At 48.5% G+C, this 24,988-nt stretch overlaps 1 protein-coding gene across 1 annotated transcript; it reads left to right on the top strand.

Moving 5' to 3' along the window:
- Window positions 1-11,572: 11,572 nt before the first annotated feature.
- GPR83 (G protein-coupled receptor 83) lies at window positions 11,573-24,569 on the top strand. The gene is made up of 6 exons (XM_004709023.2): window positions 11,573-11,749; window positions 11,863-12,035; window positions 12,083-12,539; window positions 17,463-17,588; window positions 19,838-19,971; window positions 23,503-24,569. Exons 1-6 carry the CDS (start codon window positions 11,573-11,575, stop codon window positions 24,125-24,127), a joined length of 1,692 nt encoding a protein of 563 aa, XP_004709080.2. The 3' UTR covers window positions 24,128-24,569.
- Window positions 24,570-24,988: the final 419 nt, after the last annotated feature.

Here is a 24,988-nt window from a genome sequence, read left to right as displayed (position 1 = left end):
CAGGGGTCTCCACACGGCTGCTCCAGCACCCAGGGCTGCATCGGGGTAGGTCCATGTGGCTTCTTCTTGGGGATGTCTTGTAGGAAGTGAGCTTTGCCAGCTGAAGCATGGAACTGGCTAAGGCAGCTGCACCCTGGTCCGACCATCACAAGGCAAGAGACCCGAGAACTAGAAAGGCGAGCCTCACCGAGCCATTTATCTCTCTGCCCTTCAGTTAACCCCACATGTGCTTATCGGTCAGGTTGGCACAATAAACTTTAACTATATCAGTAAACTGTATGCTTATGTGATTTTGGGAATAACTTCAAAGTGGTCTGATGGCCATGTTTCCAATCCCACCACCGTCTTTGAATCCATTGCTGGCAAGTGGAGTTTCCCACGGTAGTTGAAAAAGCATTATTTTTATCACAGCATAAATTTTATAAAACAGAAGTCAGTCTAAAATGAAGATGAGGAAAAACAAATGTGTTTTTCCCCACTCTTGCCACTAAAAATTAATGGTCCCAGATGGTAATTAAAAAGAAAAATAGTCTTTCTACTAAAGCATTTTTTTAAAAAAAAGAGTCTAAGATCACTGGAGCTGTTCCCTGCATCCTGTGAAAAAGGATACAAATCCTCTCTTGCTTTCTAGAAATACCTTTAGCAAAACTTTACGTGATCGATATTTTTTCTTTTTAAAAACATTTTATTGTATATGGATTGTGATAAGAGCTGTATGAGCCCCCAATAAAATGATTTTTTAAAAACCCATTTTATTGTGAGTTAGGTTGGGGTCTACATTTCACATCATCAGTTTTGGCACTCAACAATTTGGCAGATCACTCAATGGCCTGCCACTGTCCTCCTCCACCTATGCACTTGCCCCCCCTCCCCTCCTCACCGTCTTCTACACTGTCCTCCACTTCGCCTAAGTGAATGCCCGTCTACCCCGCAGCCCACTGCTTCCCTCTTCTCCCTGCCCCTCTCGGCGCCGGTAATTAACCATCTTTCCTTTTGGTATGCAAACCCTTTTCTTGATTCTGTTTTCTTAACAGTGGTCTCATACAGTACTTGCCTTTCTGTATCTGATTAACTTCCCACAGTATAATAGCCTCCAAACCCACCCATGTTAGGAGGTGGTTCACAGTTTCCTTGTTACTCTGTAACAGTGCGTAGCATTCCATTGTGTGTGTGTTCCAACGTCTGTCTATCCATTCTCCACCTGTGGGCACTGCAGGTGCTTCCGTCTTCTTCCGAGTGAGACTCGTGCTGCGATGCGCAGAGGCGCGCACCTCGCCGCGCTCGGTGCTTTGTCCTTGGTTTTTGGCGCGCACAGACCAAGTGGTGCTACTGCTGGGCCATATGGTATTTCCATTTCCGATTGTGCCAGGAAGGTCTACGCCACTTTGCCCAGGGGTGGTATCTTTCGACAGTCCCACCAGCAGTGTGTGTGGGGGGGTCCTCAGCTCTTTGCCCCACCCCACTCCAGCATGTGCTGTTGGCTGCTTTGTTGAACTTGGCTGTGAATGGTGGTCTCTCGTGGTTGTTTTGATTTGCATTTCTGGAACGGCTGGGGATCGCAGGAGTTCTTCATGTGTCTGTTGGTCTGCTGAATGTCTACTTTGGTAAACTGTCTAGTCATGTCCTCTGTCCATTTTCCAATTGGATTATTCATCTTTTTCTTGTTGAGGGGTTAACATTTTCTACAGGTGTGGTGGCTCAGTGGTTACGCATTGGATTGCTAACTGCAAGGTCAGCAGTTCAACGCTACCAGCTGCTCCGCTGGAGAAAGACAGGGCTATCTACTCCTGTGAAGAGCTTGGAAACCCACAGAGACAGTTCTACCCTGCCCTATAGGGTCACTATGAATTGCTATTGACCCAATGACAGTGAAAATGAAATGAAATACATTTTGGAGATTAGTCCCTTGTCCAGTATATAATTGCTAACAGTTTCCCGGCTCCCCCCCACCCCCGTCCCCACCCCCACCCTCACCCCTGCATTTGTGAATCTCTTTTGATACGCATGCGTTTCTTATTTTTAGATCTTTTATTTGGTATTTTTGTATATTAAGAAACAAAAACCCTATCACTTTAATCATCATATATCTCTCTGTGAAATGAAATATTAACCTGATGGCTTAAACATCAAGCTTCATTATGTTCTTTCTCTCTTTGAGGATCGGACTTGAAACAAAACAAATGAGAGAGAGAGAGAAAGAGAGAGCACGTGCCTGGTAGCAAGTGAGAGCAGAGAATTAGAGCGAATGCTTGCGAATAGGACTCAACCACCAGCAGGATTCCGGAGCAATCTCCTTGAAACCCTCATTCCAGGACTCAACATATCAAAAAAATGGCATCTTCTCCGCTGATACGCTGAGAGGCGTAATGAAGGCAACCTCTTTGTAAGTGGCTAACCAGCCACAGTACAAAGGAATATGATTGTTTTCACAGAAAGTAGATTGTATGCTATATATAAAGATAGAGGCTTATATAATTTTAAATGATAAGACTGAGAGCAGCCCCAGGGTGCTAGCAGATAAAGAGTTTTCAGAAAAATTAAAGCTTGCCTTTGATTCCAGTCCAGCATCTCTTCAGCAATACTGCCCACATCTCCTGCCTGGAGGTCTGTGCTCAGCTCTAGGAGGCGGAGCTGGGCATAAGAACAATTCTTATTGTGGTGGGAAAGACCGTTTTGTGGCAGAGCGAGATGCCAGCGCGGAAATGCAATGTCAGAGCGTGGACTGCATGTTACGACGAGAGCCCTGGAGAATGAGGTCTGCAGGATGTTGACTCTGCTCACTCTGGTGGTGCCCTCGCAAGGAAATGGGGAGTCTTCACAAGTGGGGAGGGTGTGTGTGTGTGTGTGTGTGTGAGAGAGAGAGAGAGAGAGAGAGAGAGAGAGAGAGAGAGAGATGGGTGAAGGATGATTCAAGGCGGAGAATTGGTCAGATAAAACCATGAAATCAGCGAGCATGTGAGACAAGCCCTGGACTTTAACCAGGATGAACCATTGAACAAGAGAAGAGGCAAGTACAGGAAGTAAGGGTGGAGTGGGATATCCCGAGTTTGATTTCCTGTGTGCTGACTTTAAATACTGTGGGACCTCCAGGGAGAAATCCTCAATGGAGAGCCGGGTGCATAGGAATGGAGTTTTCAGCAGAGATAGGGATTAGAGAGAAAGATTTGGGAATCACTGATGGACGGTGGTTGTGCTGTAGGGGTGTAGGTGCTGCTGTACTGTTGGAAGCCGTGCCTCTGGAATTGCACATACCAGCAGGGCCACCCATGATGGACAGGCTTCAGCAGTTTCCAGACAAAGAAAGACAGTCTGAAAAGGGGCCAAGGAAGACTTTCTGGATCACCACAGACCCTCATCCTGCTTGCCTCGTTTGGGAGGCATCAACTGCTGGAGGAGGATGTCGTGTTCAGTGAAGGAGAGGGCCAACAAAGGCAGGGGACTCTGCAGGACGAATTGGACCAAGAATTGCAAGGATGCCCTCAGACATGCTAGTCATTAGGAGTCTGACACAGGACCAGGCAACACTCTGTTTTGTTAAACACTTAGGTCACCATGCATCTAGGTGGATTTAGCAACAGCTAACAACAGCAACAAGATGGATGAGGTGGGACGCACTGCAACTTGGAAGCCAATTCCTCTCTCTGTCTGCCCCCACACTGTGTGTTTGCATCGCATTTGAGCCTCCTTCAGTTACTCTTTACATTTCAGGCCTGCATGGTGTGTTTGGAAATCAAGTATGGCGAAATCCACATTGTGTCTTTCTTTTTTTATTTAATCATTTTATTGGGGGCTCATACAACTCATAACAATCCATACATACATCGATTGTGTAAGGCACATTTGTACATTTGTTGCCCTCATCGTTCTCAAAGCATTTGCTCTCCACTTAGGCCCTTGGCATCCACTGCTCATTTTCCCCCCTCCCACCTTGTGTCTCGGAAGCCAACAACTTTGTGTCGTGTGTCCATCACTGTGCTACATGCTCCTCCTTTCCCTTCTGACGTTTTGTTTTCGGCAGAGAAATTCTGAGTGGGTGAATTTTTAACTCAGGTAGGACCTTCTCAAAAACAGTATTGGTGTCCAAGGGCCAAGTGCTTGTGGTGACTGGAATAGCATTGTGCTGGTAGGATTGTTAGGGGCCATTCAAGTCATAGTGACAACGTCATAACGGCTTATGCACTGGGCTGCTAACCACTAGGTCAGTAGTTCAAAACCACTAGCTGATCTGTGGGAGAAAGATGCAGCTTTCTACTCTTTAAAAAAAGTCATTTTATTGGGGGCTCATACAGCTCTTCTCACAATTCATACATCCATCCATTGTGTCGAGCACATTTGTACATTTATTGCCAACATCATTTTCAAAACATTTTCTTTCTACTTGAGTCCTTGGTATCAGCTCATTTCTACCCTCCACCCTCCTCCCTCCCTCATGGACCCTTGATAATTTGTAATTTTTTTTTCATGTCTTTCACCGACCACTGTCTCCCTTTACCCACTTTTCTGTTGTCCGTCCCCGTGGGACGGAGTTATATGTAGATCATTGTGATAGGTTCTCCCTATCTCCCCCCACCTTCTCTTTCCCCTCCTGGTATAGCTAGTCTCAATATTGGTCCTGAGGGGGTTATCTGTCCTGGATTCCCTGTGTTTCCAGCTCTGATCTGTTCCCGTGTACATGCTCTGGTCTAGCCAGATTTGTAAGGTAGAATTGGGATCATGATAGTGGGTGGGGTAGGTGGGGGGAGGAAGCATAAAAGAACTAGAGGAAAGTTGTATGTTTCATCGGTGCTATACTGCGCCCTGACTGGCTCATCTCTTCCTTGTGACCCTTCTGTAAGGGGATGTCCAGTTGCCTACAGATGGGCTTTGGGTCTCCACTCCACACTCCCCTCCTTCACATTGATGTGATTTTTTGTTCTGGGTCTTTGATGTCTGATACCCGACCCCTTAGACACCTTGTGATCACACAGGCTGGTGTGCTTCCATGTGGGCTTTGTCGCTTCTGAGCTATATGGCCACTTGTTTATCTTCAAGTCTTTAAGACTCCAGATGCTGTATCTTTTGATAGCTGTGCACCATCAGCTTTCTTCACCACATTTGCTTATTCACTCGTTTTGTCTTCAGCGATTGTGTCGGGAAGGTGAGCATCACAGAATGCCAGGTTATTAGAACAAAGTGTTCTTATGTTGAGGGAATACTTGAGTAGAGGCCTCATATCTGTCTGCTGCCTTAATACTTAACATATAAGTAAATGTACATAGATCTATTTCCCTCTCATTATATGTTAAATATATTTACATATGTACATGCTTGTATTTAGACCTCTATAAAATGGCCTTTGTCTCTTAGTTCTTTCCTCTATTTCCTTTTATATTCCTCTTGTCCCACTGTCATGTTCGGCCTTCATTCGGGTTTTGGTAATTCCTCTCAGCTACATTGCTTTTTATTTTTTATGTGTTGGAATTGACTCAATTTTAGTGAGTTCAGTTTGCTTGATTTATCATTCTTTTCTGTGTTTTATCAAAACACTTGTGAAGTTATTTACAATTTTTCTTTTTTGTTTCAAGTCTATTTGAAAGAGTTAAATACTGAACATTCTGCTCCTCAGTATATTTAATACATGTGACTATTATTAGAGAACAGAGATATAATTACCATTTGACACCTATTGAACATGAACAGCGTTCTTCGTTTTATTCACTATATAAAAAAAGAAGGAGCTGGTTCCTTCTATAAGAGCAGCTTGAATGTTCCCACAGCTTCACAGTAAGAGCCATCCTAGGAGGACTAATAACACCCCTAAGGAAATAATTTCTCTTAATAAATTAGCCTTAGTGTGGAGGGAATCAAGGGATGGTGTGCAACATTGAGTTGAATTTTGTCCAGCAGTTCAGGATAAATGCTGGGTTGGGAACTTTGCATGAACAAGGGGTGAGAGAAATGCCTGGACTGAAAAGGAAGAAGAGATTCTTGACTCCATGCCTAATCCTGGCATCTGTTAGATCCACCAGTCCAACTTCCAGCTGCCAGCACCTGTCATTAGCTGCCTGGGGGCTTTCTCTTCCCTGTGGATCCCACTCCAGTTGCTCGGTGGGTAGCACCGAGGCGCAGGGGAACAAAGGCACCTGGGAGCAGCCTTCAACCAGCCATTGACAGGAGTTGGCATAACAGGCCCCCAACCCCCTCTCTTGTTGGCTTTGCTAGCAAAGGACTGCATTCTCCCGTGGCTATCCCGACAGGAGTAACTTTCTGTCACCCTTAGTGGTCATTGATTTGGGGGCACACCTTTTACTGGCTGCCTTCTGGTGCAAACAGGGAACCCATTTGACTGGTAACTGAAAAGTTGGCAATTCCAGCCAACACAGAGACATCTCTGAAGAAACGCTTGGCTATCTGCGTCCCACCAAAAATCAGCCACTGAAAACTCGTTTTACTGTGACATGTATGGAGTTGCCATGATGTGTTGGTCAGGGTTGACTAGAGAAACAAATCTGGAGACACTCATATGTCTGTAGGAGAGAGTTTTATATCGAAGAGTAGCTGTATATTAAGAAAGCATCGCAGCCCAGTCCAGATCAAGTCCATAAATTTGATATTAGGCCATAAATCTGATATTAGCCCATATGTCCGATATGAGTCCATAAATTCCACAGACTCATGCAGCACATGCAATGATGCTGAAAGCAGGAAGATCACAGGCCAGGGAAGAAAAAGTCCTGTGGATCCAGTGGCAATGGAAGCATCTCAGCGCTGGTGTGGCTTTCCATGTGGCTTCTCCAGCTCCAGGTCTTTGGCTGCCATCAATGTAGCTTCATGTGACTTGTCTACAGAATGTGAAGAGAGAGTGTGTGTCCCACCTCCAGGGAGGAAGACAGGAGTTCCCAGAATCCTCAGGAGAAGGCCATGCCCACATAGAGGCCTCATTGGCTATGGCCTGATTGACAGGCTAGACTCCACCCCTTCCCACAAGTTGACAGGAGATTATATAACTGCCACACATGGTATGGGGTGGACTTCAGGGCAACTGGTTTTCCTTCCTTTTCTCCCTTCATTCCCCTAAAAGTGCTTTCTTTTACTTCTGAAACAAATCATGTACACTCAAGTCTTTGTCTGAGTCTGCTTCTAGGGAAAGCTAAAAACAAAAACACCCCACTTCCTGTTTCACATTGACACTTTCAGGTATCAGGAATGCTCTCATACCTACAAGGTGGCTATAGTGAACAATAAACCAAAGCTTGGATTTGGAATATGCCTGTCATAAGACACCAGCCAGGATAAAAAGGCTTGGAAGGACACTGCTCACCGTTGGTTTGTTCTCTGTGCTTGGATGCTGACTATCCCCATAAGCCCATGCACTCTTTTCCAGCAGTGAGCACGCCACAATAGACTCAAATTCTCTTTTCTTAACTATGATTCCAATGCCCCCTTGCCTTCCTGGAGTGGTGCCAAGCTGTGATAGTTGGGAAGTTGGGATTTGTGTCAGCTTAACTGGGCCAAATATTCTCAGTGGTTTGACAGTTGAGATCTAGGAATCCACCATGATGTGATCTAATATAATGCAATCAGCTCCGTGATGGGATCTGCTGTGAGTGATGAAGCATTTGGAAGATTAGGGTGGAGTTCAACTCTCTTACTTGAAGCCGTTACACAATTGAAAGGAGGTTTCATTGGAGATATGACCAACTGCTTACACACAAGTAGGTGCTATGGGAAAGCTTGTTTGCTTTTTGCTGGGTCTGAATCCGGCATCCAGTTCTTTAGACTTGAGCCAACAGCCTGCTATGTTGCCTGACAATTCTGGGGGTCATCAGTGGTCTGCCATCTGACCTGCCGACCTTGGACTCATCCATCTCTGCAGCCTGTGGTGCTCCTGCTTATCCTGGGCTCAGCAACCCTAAAAGCTACATGCGTCAGGAGACGCCTCCAACATAACATATGATCGACCCATGGATTTGAAACCAGAGGATGCCCGGTTCTACAATTGTGTGAGCCACTTTCCTGTGTGTGTGTGTGTGTGTGTGTGTGTGTGTGTGTGTCTATCTATCAATATATATATCTGGTTTTGCTTCTCTTGAGAACCCAGGCTAACATACCAACCATCTTGATGGAACATCAATTAAATCCAAACCCTTGAGTTACATATTTACAGATAGTTTTAAACTACAGATAGTTTATAGTTGGTTTATTTCCTGTAGCAAAAAACCTATCATTGGCTTCTCCTTCTCCGGATCAGCTATTGTCACATTCCAACTTGAGATTTGTCATCAGAATTAAGGAGTCTACTCTGCCTTTCATCACCTGGCTGGCAGTGTTGGTGGAAAGGGAATATAAGATGAAGACCTGGAAACAGTAAGAGCAGGCTTCTTGAAGCTTGCTGATAAAATAATAGAGAACGATTGGCTTAAATCCCCAGGAGGGTTGAAGTTGGTGGAGATTCTTTTGTGTTTTGGGGGTTTTCCTTCAACAAGCTGACAACATAACAATCATCCTGCTTCCTCCTCCCTCCGCCAACCCCCCACCCAGCCCAATCTCCTTAGCAATTTCTCTCCTGCTCTACAAGCCCGCAGCCCCATGTAGCAGTTCTTAGATCACATAAACAAGTCTTCAAACCCCTTATCTCCAGCTGCACCCTCTTTATTCTATTCTCCACTCAGCTACGAGCATTCTTTTAAAATGCAAACCTGATCATGCCAGCCCTTACTTTAACCCCCTTCCATGAATTCCCATTGCCTTCGGGAAAGAAAATCCCTGGCATGACCTATGAGCCTCTTCTTGGCCTGGACACCGCTGACCTCTCCAACCTTCTCTCACCACTCATCTTCTTGCATAACCAACTCTGGTTACTCTGAGTGGCACACAGTTGTTGAAGTCGAGACCATGCTCCTCACTTACTTCCAAGTCTTTGTGTGTACGCTCATTCAGGTCTGATGGAATTCCCCATCTCCTTCCTTCTGCCTCTCTCCATGGCTGTGGTAGTTACATCATGATTTTATGTCAACTTGATAAATAGAATGAAGGGGTGGACTCTAGCTTGTCAGTTAGGTCAAAGCCTGAAAATGTCTCCTTGTGGGCATGGCCTAATCATGAGGATTCTGGAAACTCCCTTTCTTCCTCCCTGGAGGTGGGACACACTCTTTCTCTGCGTTACCTTCTGTTAACAAGCCACATGGAACCACACTGATGGCAGTCAGAGTCTTGGAGATGTGTCCACCACCATTGGATCCAGAGGATTTTCCACCCACCAATCCATGATCTTCCTGCATTGGGCATCATTGCATATGCTGCGTGAGTGTGAAGAGGAATTCATGGACTAATATCAGACTTACGAGCTAATATTGAACTTATGGACTTGATCTGTACTGGGTTGGGATGTTTTATTGATACATAATTACTTCTTGATATAAAGTTCTCTCTAGTCAACCTGAACTACCACAATGGCCTAATGCTTCCTGTGATATGACCAACTTCTTACACACAACTAGGTGCTATGGGAAAGCTTGTTTGCTTTTTGCTGGGTCTGAATCCTTTGGACTGACTGAAATGCCACTATTTCAGAAGCTTCCCTGCTTCTCGCCAGTCTGGGTAGGCGCACCCTGTGTTTTTTCACTATGAACCATTTTCTAATTGCATGTTTCCTTGGGTAATAGGAGAGCTTGACCCGTGTCTCTGAAATTTGAGGGAGTGCAGAAGCTGATTCTAAGTTTTCTGAAGAAGATTCAAGGTGAGAGAAGCTGGCGAGTCCTAGTGAGAAGAGAGGACTTTGATGGAAGGGGCCTGCTCTCTCAGGGGTTCGGTGAGAAAAAGGTACAGGCTTTTCCATAGGCCAAGTGGGCTTGTGTCATTTGTTCAGGTCATCTTCCAAGGGCACTGTGTGATGGGTCAGAGACACATAGAAATGAAGCTATTGGGGCTTTACCACTGGAGAGGCTGTGAACAGTCATCAGCCAAAGACTGCAATTCTTGTACCAGAGACATGTAGTGTGAAATCTGGTCAGAAGTTTCCTAAAACCCCACCTATTTGACAACTCAAAACCAAGCCAACTGCCCTGGAGTCAATTTAGACTCATAGTGACTAATAGAGCGAAGCAGCTGGGGGAGTTGAACTGCTAATCTTGCATTTAGCAGTCCAAATCATAACCAGCTCACAACCAAGTACTAATCAAACACCCACTGTGGTAGTCACCTAACCCTATAATGCCTGAATTTTTAATTTCAGGGAAAAATTTTGTTTTGGTTTTTATTCTTTACTTTCATAGTTATCAATATATATTAATATATACATTTTAATTAAATGTTACAAAAACATCACGCTTGGTGTTATAGGGCTAATCTGGTGTCAATTTAAGGATTAAGAGTGTAGAGGTAGAGTCTAGGCTGTCAATCTGGAGATAGCCAATGAGACTTCTGTGTGGGCATGGCATTTTCCTGAGAATTTTGGGAAATCTGGTACTTCCTCCTTGGAGGTAGAAGACACCTCTCTCTCTGCTACTCCCTGGGAGACATTGCAGAAGACAAGCCACATGGACGTAACCAGACCTCAGAAGCCAGAGAAGCCACAGAGAGACCCCCTGTCAGCACTGAGATGCTTACAACACCACTGAACCCAAAGACTTTCTACCCACTGGCTTGTGATCATCCTGCATTTGGCTTCATTGCATGTGTTGCGTGAATCTGAAGAGGACTTTATAGATTGGTATCAGACATATGGGCTAATATCAGACTTATGGACTTGATCTGGACTGGGCTGGGATGTTTTCTCAATGTTAAATTGCTCTTGTATATAAACCTCTCCCTTATATACATAGGTGTGTTTATGGATTTGTTTCTCTAGTGTACCCAGACTAACACCAACCAACCAACCAACCAACCAACCAACCAACACACTCAACAGCCATCAAGACAGCCCCCACTCATGGGGACTTTATAAGACAGCCAACGGCACCCCTTCCCAAGACTGTAAGTCTTTACGGAGTGGAAGGCCCATCTTTCTCCTGCAGGCTGGTGGTTTCAAACTGCCAACCTTGTGCTCACCCGCCCAATGTGTAAACACTATGCCACAGGGCACCATATGCCACTACTGCGGCTCCACATATCGGAAGAGGAACACCTTTAACCAGACCAGGAAAGTTAAATAACTTGCCTAAGATTTTACAGCCAGGAAGTGGCAAGGCTGACATAGAATTTTGATTCCAGAGCTTGAGCCGCAGGGTCAAGGGCAAAGGTGAAAGGGGAGCGGGAGTGGGAGGGGCCGGAGGGACTGTGAGACTTCCAAGCTCTGCCTTCACAGCACCAAATGCTTCCCCGAAGCTTGCTGCATGCACCCCAAGAAGTGTGCGGACCGCCAACCCGTAATCGCCTTTAGCCTTTCATTCCGCCAGACCTGCTTCTCAACGCGTTTCCTTGGAAAACCAAACCCAAAGCCCTCCACCTTGTGCTCCTAGGGCGGTCAGAGAAATTGTTCAGCCTTTCGTACAAGGCAAGGACCGCAGCCCGCCAGCCCTCCAGCGCGTCTGGAGGGGAGGGGCAAGCCTCGGGTCTCTACGCATTTCTCAGGCGTGTGTGCTTCCGCGATGAGATGGTGTCGGGGGAGAGCTGGTTCTCTAACCAGGAGAAGTCATCAGTGCGCTGGGACAGGCGCAGGCGGACCCCGTCTGGGCCCCACGACCCCCCAGCAGCCCGGGGCGCCTCGATGCCTGGTCCCCTGGCGCCTTTGAGCCGAAACAAAGGCGCTGGAGGCGGCGACCGAGAGCACGTGCGGGTTTCCTAGACCCCGCCTTTGCAGCCCTCCGGAGTTTTCTTTCTGGGGTGGGCGCGGGGCGGGGGCGGGCGAACCCCACCCCCACCCCCCCACCCCCCGGCAGGCAGGGTGGGGGCCGAGGCTTGTCAGAGCCCGAGCGCGTCCCCGTCGCCCAGAGGCAGAGGCGCTCGCGAGCAGCCTGGTGCAGCAGACATCGAAAAGTGCCCACACCGAGCCCGAGTGAGCCCAGCGAGGGCCGGGCAGGCGGCGAGCGCGTGCCCCGCTGGGCGCTGGGCACCGGGCACCGGGAGCCGCGCTGCGCGCAGCCCCGAAGCATCCCCTCCCCAGGACGGCCCTGCCGGCCGCCCGCGGGCCCGCCCCCGATCGCGACTGCAGGGTCCCGGGGAGGAGTGCCCCCCGCAAGATGCTGGCGCTCGTCGGGCTGCTCGGCCTCCTGCACTCGGGGCAAGCCGCCGAGGAGCGCCCCGGGGACAACCAGAGCCTGGAGGCGGCGCCCGCCGCGCCCAACGCCTCGCACTTCTTCTCCTGGAACAACTACACCTTCTCGGACTGGCAGAACTTTGTGGGCAGGAGGCGGTACGGGGCCGAGTCCCAGAACCCCACGGTGAAAGCCCTGCTCATCGTGGCGTACTCCTTCATCATCGTCTTCTCCCTCTTCGGGAACGTCCTGGTCTGTCATGTCATCTTCAAGAACCAGAGAATGCACTCGGCCACCAGCCTCTTCATCGTCAACCTGGCGGTGGCCGACATCATGATCACACTGCTCAACACCCCCTTCACTTTGGTAAGACCGGGAGCTCGCGGCCCGGCTGGGCTGGCTCCCCTCTCCGTTCTCCCGGCTCTTGGCCGCTGCTTTTTGCGTGTCTCTCCCTGTCTCTATCTCTCTCTCTCTGCTGCATCTCTCTTTGGCCCTTCTCTTCGCCCTCCCCATCCACTGCTCAGTGTCAGTCTGTATGTTCTCTCTCCCCTGCCCCCAGCTCCCTCGCCTCCTCTCTCCCAGACTCTTTGCTCCCTTGCTTTTTCATCTCGCTACTCTGCTGCTTTTCTGGCTCTTTGCCATTCTCTCTCCTGGCTCTCTGCCTCCTTGTCTCTATTCCCCCAGGTCTTGTATCTCCATCTCTCTGTGACTCTGTCTCTCTCCTCATCTCTTGCTGGGTTTTATGGTTTCCTCTCTCTCACCTGCCGCCTTTGCAGCCAGGGCTTCTACAGCCAGCTGCTGGCTCCGGGTCGGTCAGCGATGAGAGTGTGCGTATCCCTAGCCAACTGTGAATGAATGTCTTTCCCGCCCTGTGTGGGCCTACTGGCAAAGGCATGTTTGCTCATTGAGCAGCACATTAAAGTCCCTCAAGTGCCCGGAGAGCTTGTTGGGCCACCCCCTGCACCCAAAGTCCAGCCCAGTGAACACCCTCCCTTGGGGAGCACAGGTGCTGATTGGTGCCACAGCTGGAACATCCAGCAACTGCTAATTGTTCACAGGACACAAGTGTATTTGCTGGACCAGTTCTTTCCCTTGCGTTCTCCGTGTGTGGGGTCTCAGTGACAGGGAAGCTGGGTGAGGGTTGTGTTGGGCACGGGTGAACGGTGAGGTGAGCTGGCGGGCAGAGCTGGGGCAGGAACGGGCAGTCACACTCAGCTGGTGGATGGTGAATGGGCTTTCTCCCTGAACCCTGAGGTTCTCAGGGACCACTGGACTTCCAGGGCTCTGACCGAGAAGTCTGAATGTCAGTTATAATAACCTCATGTTTCTGCAGCACAGCTCATCCATTTTTTCCCCAACGTCTGAGAGAATTTTACTGCCATTTGAGTTATTACCAGAGCAGGGTCTGTTCACACCTCTCTTCTGGTCACAACCGGAAATGGCAGACAAACCAAAGGAAAATGGCGAAGCCCCACAAGTCCATCCACCTGTATGAATGTCCTCCCGCACCGTGCATTTTAAAAGCATGCTCTGCTCCCCTCTCGTGTCCTCACTTCTGACATGACTATTCACCTTGTACAAACAAGAAAACTAAGGTACAGAGCAGTCCAATCGACAGTGATGGGCAGCGGCCGGACTACATGCCTTGACTCAAGTCCAGAGGTGTGTCTGTGTTGCCTGCCAACAGAGGGTGGGTGACTTTGGACTGTGTTTCATTTCCATTGCTCCAAACAGAGGCTCTCCTCATTGCTCTCCCCGCCTGCATCTGTGCATGGCTACTCAGGCACTCACTGACCAAGGACGCCGTGGCTCCAAAAGACACCCGCCCTCGCGATCTCCAAGCACAGGAGGACTGAGTCTCTGTCTCCCAAGGCCTCCTCTAGGCCTCTGGCCTGAGAGTCTGCAATTGTCGTTTGGGCGGGACCACCCAGGCCTGGGACCGGAAGATGGCAGGGCAGGGATTTTGTGTGGTTGGTTGCAGAATCAGAGTGCACCATTAGCTCTGCAGATGACACAATGGGGCACAAGGGTTGGGGAGAGAAGTCACAGACCCAAGATCACCCTGCAGCAAAGAGCTGGCAACCTCTGTGCCAGAGAAACACCTGGTGGGAGGGTGCCACCGTTCCTATGAATCAACACCCCAACAGGATGATGCAATTCATCTTGGCCTTGGAGCCTCGCCTGTGCATCTGCCCCAATCCAAGTCTCCTGTAAGGTTACAAGATGCTGGTAACTAGGGAGTATGGGGGTGGGTGTCACTGCTCAGCACTGGCTCCCCACTGAATAGGGTGCTCTACCTCCAACCTGATCGGTAACAGTATCCTTCCTCTCCGATCGTCTTTCCTCTCACTGTACACACGACAAGGGTCTGCAGTAAAGGACACAATTACTTACAGCCCCCATGGTAGAGACATACACAGAGTGTGGTGGGACCTGTAGGAAGCAGTCAGTTGTCCTGATCTGCCCGAGGTTCCTGAGAGGGTCAAAAGAAAGGTGACAACAGCCATACAATGTCAACTGGGCCTGGATGAGTACAACCTCCTCCACACCCCCCCTCCCCCCCAATCAAGATGAACACTCGGTACAGAGCAGGAAGTCAGGGAAGGAGGGCCCAGAAGAGCCCAGGCAAGGAGCCATCTCAGATCCTGGTGTGTGTAGGGACTGCAGAGTGATTCCACGTAACTGGAGCTCAGTGAAGGAACAGGGTGGCAGGAAGGATGGATGGGAAGGGACCCAGAAAGGAAGGCTGGGCCAGATGGTCAGCAACCCAGTGCTTTAGTCAAACAGCAGGCTCTGTTTTGAGAGTCATGGGGAGTCACTGAGGATTCTGAGCTGGACTTTCGGCTCAGGGAAATTCTGTCGGTCGTGCAAAAGACAAATGAAGAAGGACAAGCCTGGAGGCTGGGGACAGCTGTGAGGAGGCCAGACTAGTCCAGGGGAGATGATGGTGGACTCCATCGGGAGGGTGGCTTTGGGCTAGAAGAGAGAACAGATTAGAAAGTCCATCAGAGGAAGAACTGGTTGAGTTTGGTCATTGCTGGGGAGGGAGGGGTGAAATGTAGGAGCAGCTGCAGGTGCATTGCTCTACCATACTCCTGGACCATTACAAAGCCTTCGACGGCTCCTTGCCACCCCACAGAACAATAAGGTCCACAGGCTGCTGTCTTCGTTTCAGGAATTGCCCAGGTTTGTACCTCACAGCTCTCATCCACAAACTCTGGCCAAATCCTCACAGACTAATCCCCACAGCAGGACCTGGGATTTCTGATTCAGGGCAGATGCCCATTGTCCTGATCTCATATACAAAGCACATCTCCGATGTCTCATGTTAAAATAATGTTCAACTCTCGCTCTGTAGGACTGCTGTATGTACTCTCTGCTACATGGCTTAGGTGTCTTGTTTGATTTTTCGTAACAACCAGGTGAAAAGGCCTAGTCCCATTTTGGGTATCTGAAATACCTGCGCAGGGAAGCATCTATAAATGGCAACAAACCCCAACTCACTGCCAGGGAGTCAGTGCTGACTCATAGGACAGGGTAGAACTGCTCCCGTGGGTTTTCGAAACTGTAACTCTGTACGGGGGTGCAAACTCGGGCTTTCTCCCTCTGAGACGGTGGTGGTGTCAAACTGCTGACCTTGCGGATCACAGCCCCACGGGTAACCACTCCACCACCGGTGCCAAAGGGATGCTGTGATTGACAGCACTGCCAGGCCAGGCTGACTTCTCCATTGTTGTCTCCCTTCTCTCTCTCTTCCTGCCCCTACCCACTCTCACCTTTACCCCAGGACCCCAGGGCCCCAGGTCTGGGCCTTCTGGAGGACAAGGCTTACTTTCCGCCTTATATCTGGGTTTCTTGAGCCCTCCTGGGTGTGAACTGGGGGCTCTTGGGTCAGAGTCCATGTTCCATCTCTCTCAGGCCTGAGGCATTGCTCACCAAGGCTGCTCAATGGGCTGCAGCCTCAACCTGCTCCTGGGGGCCCACCCTGTCCTGTGACAAAGGTCTTCTCTCTCTGTTAACTTCTGCTTCCCCACCACCGACACTCACACCTCTCCAGAACCCGAGACTCCCTGCCCAGCCATGGAGTTTCCAGCTCTGCTTTAGGCAGGATTTGCTTGCTCAGGCAGCACACTACCATGCGAGCTTTCAGAGTCTTCCCCATTTGACTGGAGTCTGGATCAGCCAGGAATGAGGGGTCTTATTTCGCATTTAAACAATTGCCTTTATTTGTCTCTAACCATAGCATTCTAACCATCAGCCAGCCACTGTGTTCTGTCTGGTACAGGCTTGGACAACATCTCATCCTTTCAGTCAGCCTGCAGGCTTGCTGTGAGTCAGCTTCAACTTGATGGCAGAGAGTTGGGTTTGAATTCAGTTAGCTTCTAAGGTATACATTAAATATATATATATAGCTGTTTTGCAATTGAGGACATTGAGGCTCAGAGAGGTTATACACTTTGGCTCAAACTGCACTGCTAGAAATTGACTCCAAAGCCCAGCTGCTTCCCAAGGTCTCTGGGAGCCCAACACAAGGCCCAGCCCCACAAGCAGGATCAGGATTTGTTGAATGGAATGAAAGGGAAGAGGGAGAACTAGGCCTGTGATGCACGTTTATGGGATAGAGGGTCTTACCAGGACCAGAGTCAAGGTTTTGAGTCTCCCCTCTCGGTTCTAGCCCAGCTCTCAAGAAAGAATTCAGTGAGGGACAAGGTTCAGAACAGAGTCAGAGAAAAGGTTTGAATGGAATGAGTGAGTTTGTTGAAGAGAGTACTTCAGTGTAGAGTATGAAAGGTCATCCGAGGACATTGCAGAATGTAGAGTTAAGGCTAAGCCTTCGTTTGGCTAATGGAAGACCTGCCATTGGCTGGTTTTCCAGTGGGGTCTCCTACTATTGGCTGTTAGTAGTGTCCCTCCCCTTTCCAGGTATGTGTAACCCTTTACCGCAGACTTGCTTTATGCTGTGTCCTTGTCCACAATGTTAGCCATTGTGGGGGTAGTGAGAAGATTCTGTTTTTCCCTACCCACACCTTTCTACTTTCCCTGTCCTCTTCCACTGATATGGATACATGTCTTATCTGCCCTGTACTTCATTCCGGGAAGACAAGGGGAAAGGACGCCTCCACTTCTTTAGTATTAGGAGTCCTACCATGGTCACCACCCTGCCTGGTTCTGCCTAGCTCACAAAGGGAAGGAGAGAGAACTTGTGTGAGAGTGAAGGCCTCCCACAGGGGGTTAGGTAACAAGGTCAAGGACATGTACCAGCTGACCTCTCTGGATTCCTCTCTCCAGGTTCGATTTGTGAACAGCACGTGGGTGTTTGGGAAGGGCATGTGCCACGTCAGCCGCTTCGCCCAGTACTGCTCTCTGCACGTCTCTGCCCTGACGCTGACGGCCATTGCTGTGGACCGCCATCAGGTGAGGGTACCTGCCCAGCACTCTCCTTCTTGCTCAGACTACTTCCCAGGGGCTGTTAGGCTCTCTCATGACCAGTGTCTTAGTTGTCCCCTCCCCTTTATTTTTTTCAATGAGTGTTTTGATAGTAAACTCTTTATTGTAGGGGTTATACAAGTTCTTCCCAGTTTGTTGTTCCAGCAAAGTTTTTGGCGATGCATATTCTCGGCTAGCATTTTCTGTCTCAGAAATGGATGAGTTTGGCCTGGGAGTAGAAAAGTCAACGTGGTCAATCGTTAATCAAAATTGCCAATAATTAATGAAAATGGCCAATAATTGCCAGTGAGACATAGGCTCTTGACTGGGAGATGGATCAACAGTCCAGGCTACTGGGGAAGAGAACAAGCTTGAGGGTCCAAGTGACAGGAGTGGGGGTTCAGAGAGGGGCCCGCAGAACCCAGGTAGGCCCTGCTTGCTGCCTCACTCTGTTGGAAATACCTGGATTGGCCTGGTGAGGACCGAGGAAGACCTCTAAGTCAAGGGTGCTCGCCTTAGAAAGCAGGGCTCCATACCTCGTTCATGTTAGTACACTTGATGTGTGTTGCCCTCTCAGGCCCCCACTGAATCACAGAATGGAAGTTCAGCACAGCATCTATGTTCAGCGCAGGTCATACATCTGATGAAGGACAAAGCCATGTTAGGCTTGAGGTCTGCCTGATCCCAAGCCCAGGCTCTGAGCACTGGGCCACCTGCTCTGAGAAGATTCAGAAGAGCTTACAGGTCAATATTGTAAGGGTCACTGAGATAAACAGGTAGGATTATTCAGAGTAACACCACAAGGGACAATAGTGAGGAGCAAGCCATAATGATGGAGATTCAAAGATGCAGTTCAATTGTTTTTTTAAAACATGACTCTATAGAATAAGTTGGATCAGATTAAAAGGGAGAGTTTAAAATCATCATCGAATCCAGACTTTCTGTTGCCACTGAGGCTGGATTAACTCCTCAAACTATGGTCCTGAGATATCTTTAAACCTTAAGCCCCAAAGATAAACAAGCAGCCATCTAGCTGAGAAGCAACAAAGCCTACATGGAAGAATCACACCAGCCTGGGGATCATGAGGCTTCCATAGGATCAGATACAGGCATCTAAGACCCAAACCAAACTAAACAAAATCACATCGATGTGAAGGAGGGGGAGGGCAGAGTGGCGACCCAAAGCCCATTAGTAGTCAATCGTACATCCCTTCTCAGAAGGGCCACAAGGAAGAGATGAGCCAATCAGGTTGCCATATAGCACCAACAAAACACACAGCTTTCCTCTGGTTATTTAATGCCTCCCTCCCCCCCCCATGATCCCAATTCTACCCGACAAATCTGGCTAGACCAGAACATGTACACTGGTACAGATAAGAGCTCTCAACACAGGGCATCCAGGACAGATAACCCCCTTAGGACCAATAAGGGGAATAGTGAAACTAGGCGGGGAAGGGAACCGGGTGGGGGTGGGGAGAAAGGGGGAATTGATCACAATGAACGACGTATGGCCCCCTCCCAGGGAGATGGATGACAGAAGAGTGGGTGAAGGGAGACAACCGTCAGTGTAAGACATGAACGAAAAAATTATCAAGGGTTCATGGGGGAGGGAGAGAAAAAAAAAGAGGAGCTGATACCAAGGACTCAAGTAGAAAGAAAATGTTTTGAAAAGAATGATGGTAACATATGAACAGATGTGCTTGAACACAATGGATGGATGGATGGATGGATTGTGATAAGAATTGTAAGAGCCTTAAGCCCAAAGTATCATTTGACTCCCATGGATCCCAGACCTGAAGCCATGGAGGCTGGATGGATTCCAGAAAATTTTGCCCTGAGATAGGCTTTAAGCCTTAAATTTATATGTGTGTGTGTACACAAGTATATGTTGCCTGAAGCCATCGCTCTCTTTTTAAAACTTTCTCATAAAGCTAAATTTATTCCATTTAAAGAACTATCTTTTCATCTGCAATGTCCTTTTTGCTTTCAGTGTTAGACTTGAGGAGTACGGATTCTGGAAGTATTCACTTCCTTTTTTTTAGTTTAAAAATCATTTTATTATGGGTTCGCAGGCTTTTCACTTTCTTTTTTTTAAAATTAATTTAATTTATTTTAGTTTTTAAAGGAAAGCATATTCCGTGTTGTTGCCTGGCTGGGCAGTGGCATTGAGCTCCATGGTCTGGATTTCTGCTGCAGAACGTCTTCAGCCAGTGACCTTGGCCTTGTTCCTGTTGCAGGTTATTATGCATCCGCTGAAACCCCGCATCTCCATCACTAAAGGCATCATCTACATCGCTGTCATCTGGACCATGGCTACCTTCTTTTCTCTCCCGCATGCCATCTGCCAGAAATTGTTTACCTTCAAATACAGGTAAGGAGCCCTCCCCACTGGGCCGCTAACAGCGGGTTGGCATTTCAAATGCACCCACTGCTCTGGGGGAGAAAGATGAAGCTTTCGGCTACTGTGAGGATTGACAGCCTCAGAAATCCACAGGGGCAGTTCCACTCAGTCCTGCAGGGTTGCTAAGAGTCTGAGCCAGCTCTAAGGCAGGACAGGTGAGGGAGATACAGCTAAGCAGTAGGGAGTAGCCTGGTGGCTCTGAGCCGGATGTTAGAGCCTGGCTTCTGGTGTTCTCTGGAGTCAGGCATCCGACACCCAGGGGACCCTCACATCCATGACATGGCCCCGTCTCCGATGTGTTTGTTCCCTATGTTTCTTTGCTCTCCTGTGTCTCTCTCTGTATTTCCCCTCCTTTTTTCTCCTCAACAGCACGGCTGCTGTCACTGCCTCAGAACGCCCCTTGGAACGGCGGCCCACCAACAGAATGAAAAGACACCTTCCCTGTATGTTGGGGATACCGACTGATCCATAGAGCTCTTATGGGCTGATTTTAAAAAAAATGCAACTCAACTTTAATATAATGTGCCTATGTATTTCAGCTGGGCCATATAAAATCACAGACATTTAACTGGATCTACCAAATAGGAATTCTATATAGTGCAACATAATATGATACATAAAAAAGGTATCCACCTGTAGTTTTCTAGGTATAAAAAGTAAAATAGTTTTATTCTGTGTTTTTTCCCCCAACAGTTTTATTGGCACACAATTTACATATCCTACAGTTGAGCAGTTCGATCATTCAGTCATATCAAAGGGAGTTGTACGATCACCACACACCTATCTTAGAGCATTCCCCCCTCCCTCAGGCTGATTTTTTTGAGCTAGGTGATTACCAAACCTTGCTTCCTAGTCTTAGTCTGCACCCTCTGTTGAAACCTGTTCAGCATTGTAGCAGCACACAAGTGGAGGTCAACAGATGGGTGGTGGCAGTTGCACATGAGGTCTATTAGCTAGGACCCCAATATCCCACAGAAGGTGAGAATTTTACCACCCAGCCCAACAGCATTGGCCTCTTTCCTTTTCCAGTTTCTTGGGGAGCTTCTGTCACTAGGGGGCGTGTCCTCCTAGACTGAGATTTGAAACCTCCCAGGCCTGTTTAAAAAGAGCAGCAGTGTGCTTTATTTATTTTTTAAAATTTTAATTAAATTTCAAATTCAAATCAGGGCATAGAACTACCCATTTCAATTCACCACCACCTACCCCACCCCCTGCCGCTAAGAATATTTATGCTTTCTTAGAATGAGAAAATTTTCTCTCAAAGCACTCAGTTTTTTTCATTTTAAACCAGTGGCTCTCAACCTTCCTAATGCCGCGACCCTTTAGTACAGTTCCTCATGTTGTAGTGATCCAGCAACCATAAAATTATTTTTGTTGCTACTTCATCACTGTAATTTTGCTACTGTTATGAATCGGGAGACCCACAGGTTGAGAACCGCTGTTTTGAGCCCTCGTGTGCAATACCAGTTCATTAAAGGCAGTCTTTTCTGCTAGCCGTATGAGGGGACCTGGTTTCTGATTTCACACCTAGCAGACTGTCTCCATTACAGACCTTCAGTCCACGCCGAGCAAGTTAGCTTTTTGCACCACCCAGAAACCGACCCGTGCCAGTATCGGGATCAAAGCAAAACAAGCTTGAAGGCTGATTTCAAGAAGTCTATCATTGTGGGCGAAAGAAAAGGCTTTGTACTCCCGTAAAGACTTACAGTCTCAGAAACCCACAGGGACAGCTCTACCCTGTCCTAGAGGGTCACTGTGAGTCAGCATCGACTCAATGGCAGTGAGTTTTGGTTTTACTTTTTATCATTGTAATTAGTTTTTAAGTGCTCCTTTTCCGAAATTCTAGGGCATAGTCAAGTACACAGATTCCCCCAACATTTAAACTCCCTACCAGCATCCAAGTCTTTTTAAAATTTTTACATTTTATTGTGAACTAGGCAACGGCTTACAGATCAGCTCACCATTTTCACATTCCACATCCTGTCAAACCTCCCAGTGGCTTGCCTTGCCCATCCATCTACCCCCAATTCCTGATTGGCCTTTATCGTCCTCTCCACCCAAGTCAACACCTGTCTGCCCTCTTGCCTGCGTCACATCCCTTCCTTTCCTTCTATCCCTGGTAACCCCCACAGCCTTTCCTTTAGTGTGAAAACCGTACTTGATTTCTTGGTGATTGTTTATAACTGTGGTCTCATGTGCTATCTGTTCTTTTGAGTCCGGCCAATGTCACTCAGCCGAATGTCCTCCAGCTTCCCTCATCTCCGGATGTGATTCACTGATCCATCATCATTCGTTCATGGTGCGCCGCGCTATCCCATCGTGCGTACACACCAAGGTTTCTTTCTTTATCCATTCTTCCACCGATGGGCCTTTACATGTTTCCATCTTCCTGCGAGTGTGAGCAGCACTGCGATGGGCACGGCTGTGCGTATGTGAGTGTGCTTTTGGCTGCCAGCACAAAGAGAGCATCCTCTTACTCTCAGTGTGATGTCCACCAGGACGTGCGACCACAGCTGGGCACGGGGCCATCCCTAGGAGGCACAAAGAAGATGATCCGTAGGAGAGGGCTTCAAAAAGTTCATGGAAAATGGCATTAAAACACAGTGGAATTTTTTCTTTGAATTTTTAGAAGCCCCCGCCTACATGCAGGTCACATGTGGTGGATTCACAGTGGGCTGGACTGTCCCCTTAGTCCAGGCCCCGTGGGCGTCTGCTGTCTGATTCAAGGGGACACAGGAATGAGAGCGCAGTGCTTGAAATATGCGTGGCAGAAGGTACAACGAATGGGTTAGTTTGGGATTTACCACCCCAAATTCTCAACGCCCTTTTGGCTTTTCGCCCTCTTCCCTGCCCTCCTTTGGATTGAGAGCGAGCAGTACGGTAAGGGAATCCCAGGTGTCGTGAAGCTACAAGACTTCAAAGATGAACGATAAGATTAGAAACGCTTATGTCCTCTCAGTTCCTCCACATTTCCTGGAGTTCTGCTGTGGCTAGAACGAGGGCATGGGTGGCTCAGTGGTAGAAGTCTTGCCTTCCATGAGAAAGACCTAGGTTCAATTCCCGGTCAATGCGTCTCCCTTACAACCACCACCTGTCTAGGAGGTTTGCCTGTAGCAGTGATACTGAGTAGGTGCTTTGAGACAAAGACGGACTAAGAAAGGTCTGGCAACTTGCTTCCAAAAAATAACGCAATAGATTCGTCTAGATGGACAAGCAGGCCTGGGGGTGACCCAGGGTCTGTGTGAAGGGGACCAGCCTGACTTGGAGCTGACAACAACTGTGGACGAGAAATGATACAAGAGTGAGAGAATACAAGTGTGTTCCCTGTCTTTATGGGGCTCCCAGCCTAGTGGAGGAGCCACCGTCGTAACATAACCAGATAATTAAACTGGCGAATAAAAAGCGCTACAACAGAGGGATACACCCAGAGTAGTGGGATGAGAGTCAGTGCTTATTGCGATGAGATCTTTCCACGCTAATATCCTTGTCTCTGTCTCCCAGTGAGGACATTGTCCGCTCTCTGTGCCTGCCAGACTTCCCTGAACCCGCTGACCTCTTCTGGAAGTACCTGGACCTGGCCACCTTCATCCTGCTCTACATCCTGCCCCTCCTCATCATTTCTGTGGCCTACGCCCGAGTGGCCAAAAAGCTGTGGCTATGCAACACAATCGGTGACGTGACCACCGAGCAGTACCTTGCTCTGCGACGCAAGAAGAAGAAGACCATCAAGATGCTGATGCTGGTGGTGGTCCTTTTTGCCCTCTGCTGGTTTCCCCTTAACTGCTACGTCCTCCTCCTGTCCAGCAAGGTCATCCGCACCAACAACGCCATCTACTTTGCCTTCCACTGGTTTGCCATGAGCAGCACCTGCTACAACCCTTTCATCTACTGCTGGCTCAACGAGAACTTCAGGGTTGAGCTGAAGGCGTTACTGAGCATGTGCCAAAGGCTGCCCAAAGCCCAGGAGGATAGGCATCCCTCACCTGTTCCTTCTTTCAGGGTGGCATGGACAGAAAAGAGCAATGGCCGGCGGGTCCCACTAGTCAATAACCTCCCTCCGTCCTCTCACCTCCAGTCTGGGAAGACAGACCTCTCGTCTGTGGAGCCCATTGTGACCGTGAGTTAGAGGAAGTGGGGGAGAGGCAGGGGAGGGTTCTAGCACCCGCTCATGTTGGAAGAGACATCAAGGACACGGCCTTCCCTGTCAAGCACAACCTCAGCGGTGCGGAAACAAGGTTATGCACAAGCAGCAGGACTCTAGAGTTTCTAGAATGCTCAGCTCAGCCTCCCAGTCCTATCTGATGTGCAAACTGAACGCAACTACCAACAAGACACATGGCTGTACATTCCCATCTAGTAAATACTGTAGGGCATCTCTCCCTGGCCCCGTGAGCAAGGGAGAGGAGGACGCCTTTGGCTCAGATGGGTGCTAAGTCCATCGTTGCTCCAAATGTCTGGGCATGTGGATCCCCTCCCACTGCCCCCTTCAAGGAACCCAAGTCATAGCCAGGTGTGGTAGGCTTTTTAGTGCACCGGCCCACACGCCCACACCTCTTGCTTTGAACAGCTTCCCGGGCCAGGGTCAGGTTAGCAAGCCAGGGTCGGCACTGAGGTTTTGTGCCTGGCTTGCCTAAGGCAACTGAGTCAGGATAAACCCCAATCCTGTGGTGGCCAAGAGGGACCAGCTTGGTAATCTTAAAGAAAGAGGAATGACTGTACTTTTCACACCAGAGGAAATGATTAGCAAAACGTTGTAAAATTCAGAAAAACCTAAAGAAGCCAAGAAAAACCACCTGAGAGCCCACCAGCTTGTCATAAAGTCTGTTCCCCTGCTTTGTATTTATCTGCATTTCTCTCTTTCTCTCTCTACTTGTGTGGAGCATGAGGGTATGTCCACACACCTGACCTTTCTTCTGAGCTATAGTTTTCTGTTTAGAGTGCAATGATAGGCAAGAATCAAGGGCACAGTGAAAGTACTTGTGAGGTG

The sequence above is a fragment of the Echinops telfairi genome, unplaced genomic scaffold (assembly GCF_000313985.2).
Source record: "Echinops telfairi isolate 266 unplaced genomic scaffold, ASM31398v2 ScPeMD7_7421;HRSCAF=8459, whole genome shotgun sequence".
Classification (NCBI taxonomy): Eukaryota; Metazoa; Chordata; class Mammalia; order Afrosoricida; family Tenrecidae; genus Echinops; species Echinops telfairi.
This window is presented reverse-complemented; position numbering and strand designations above follow the sequence as displayed.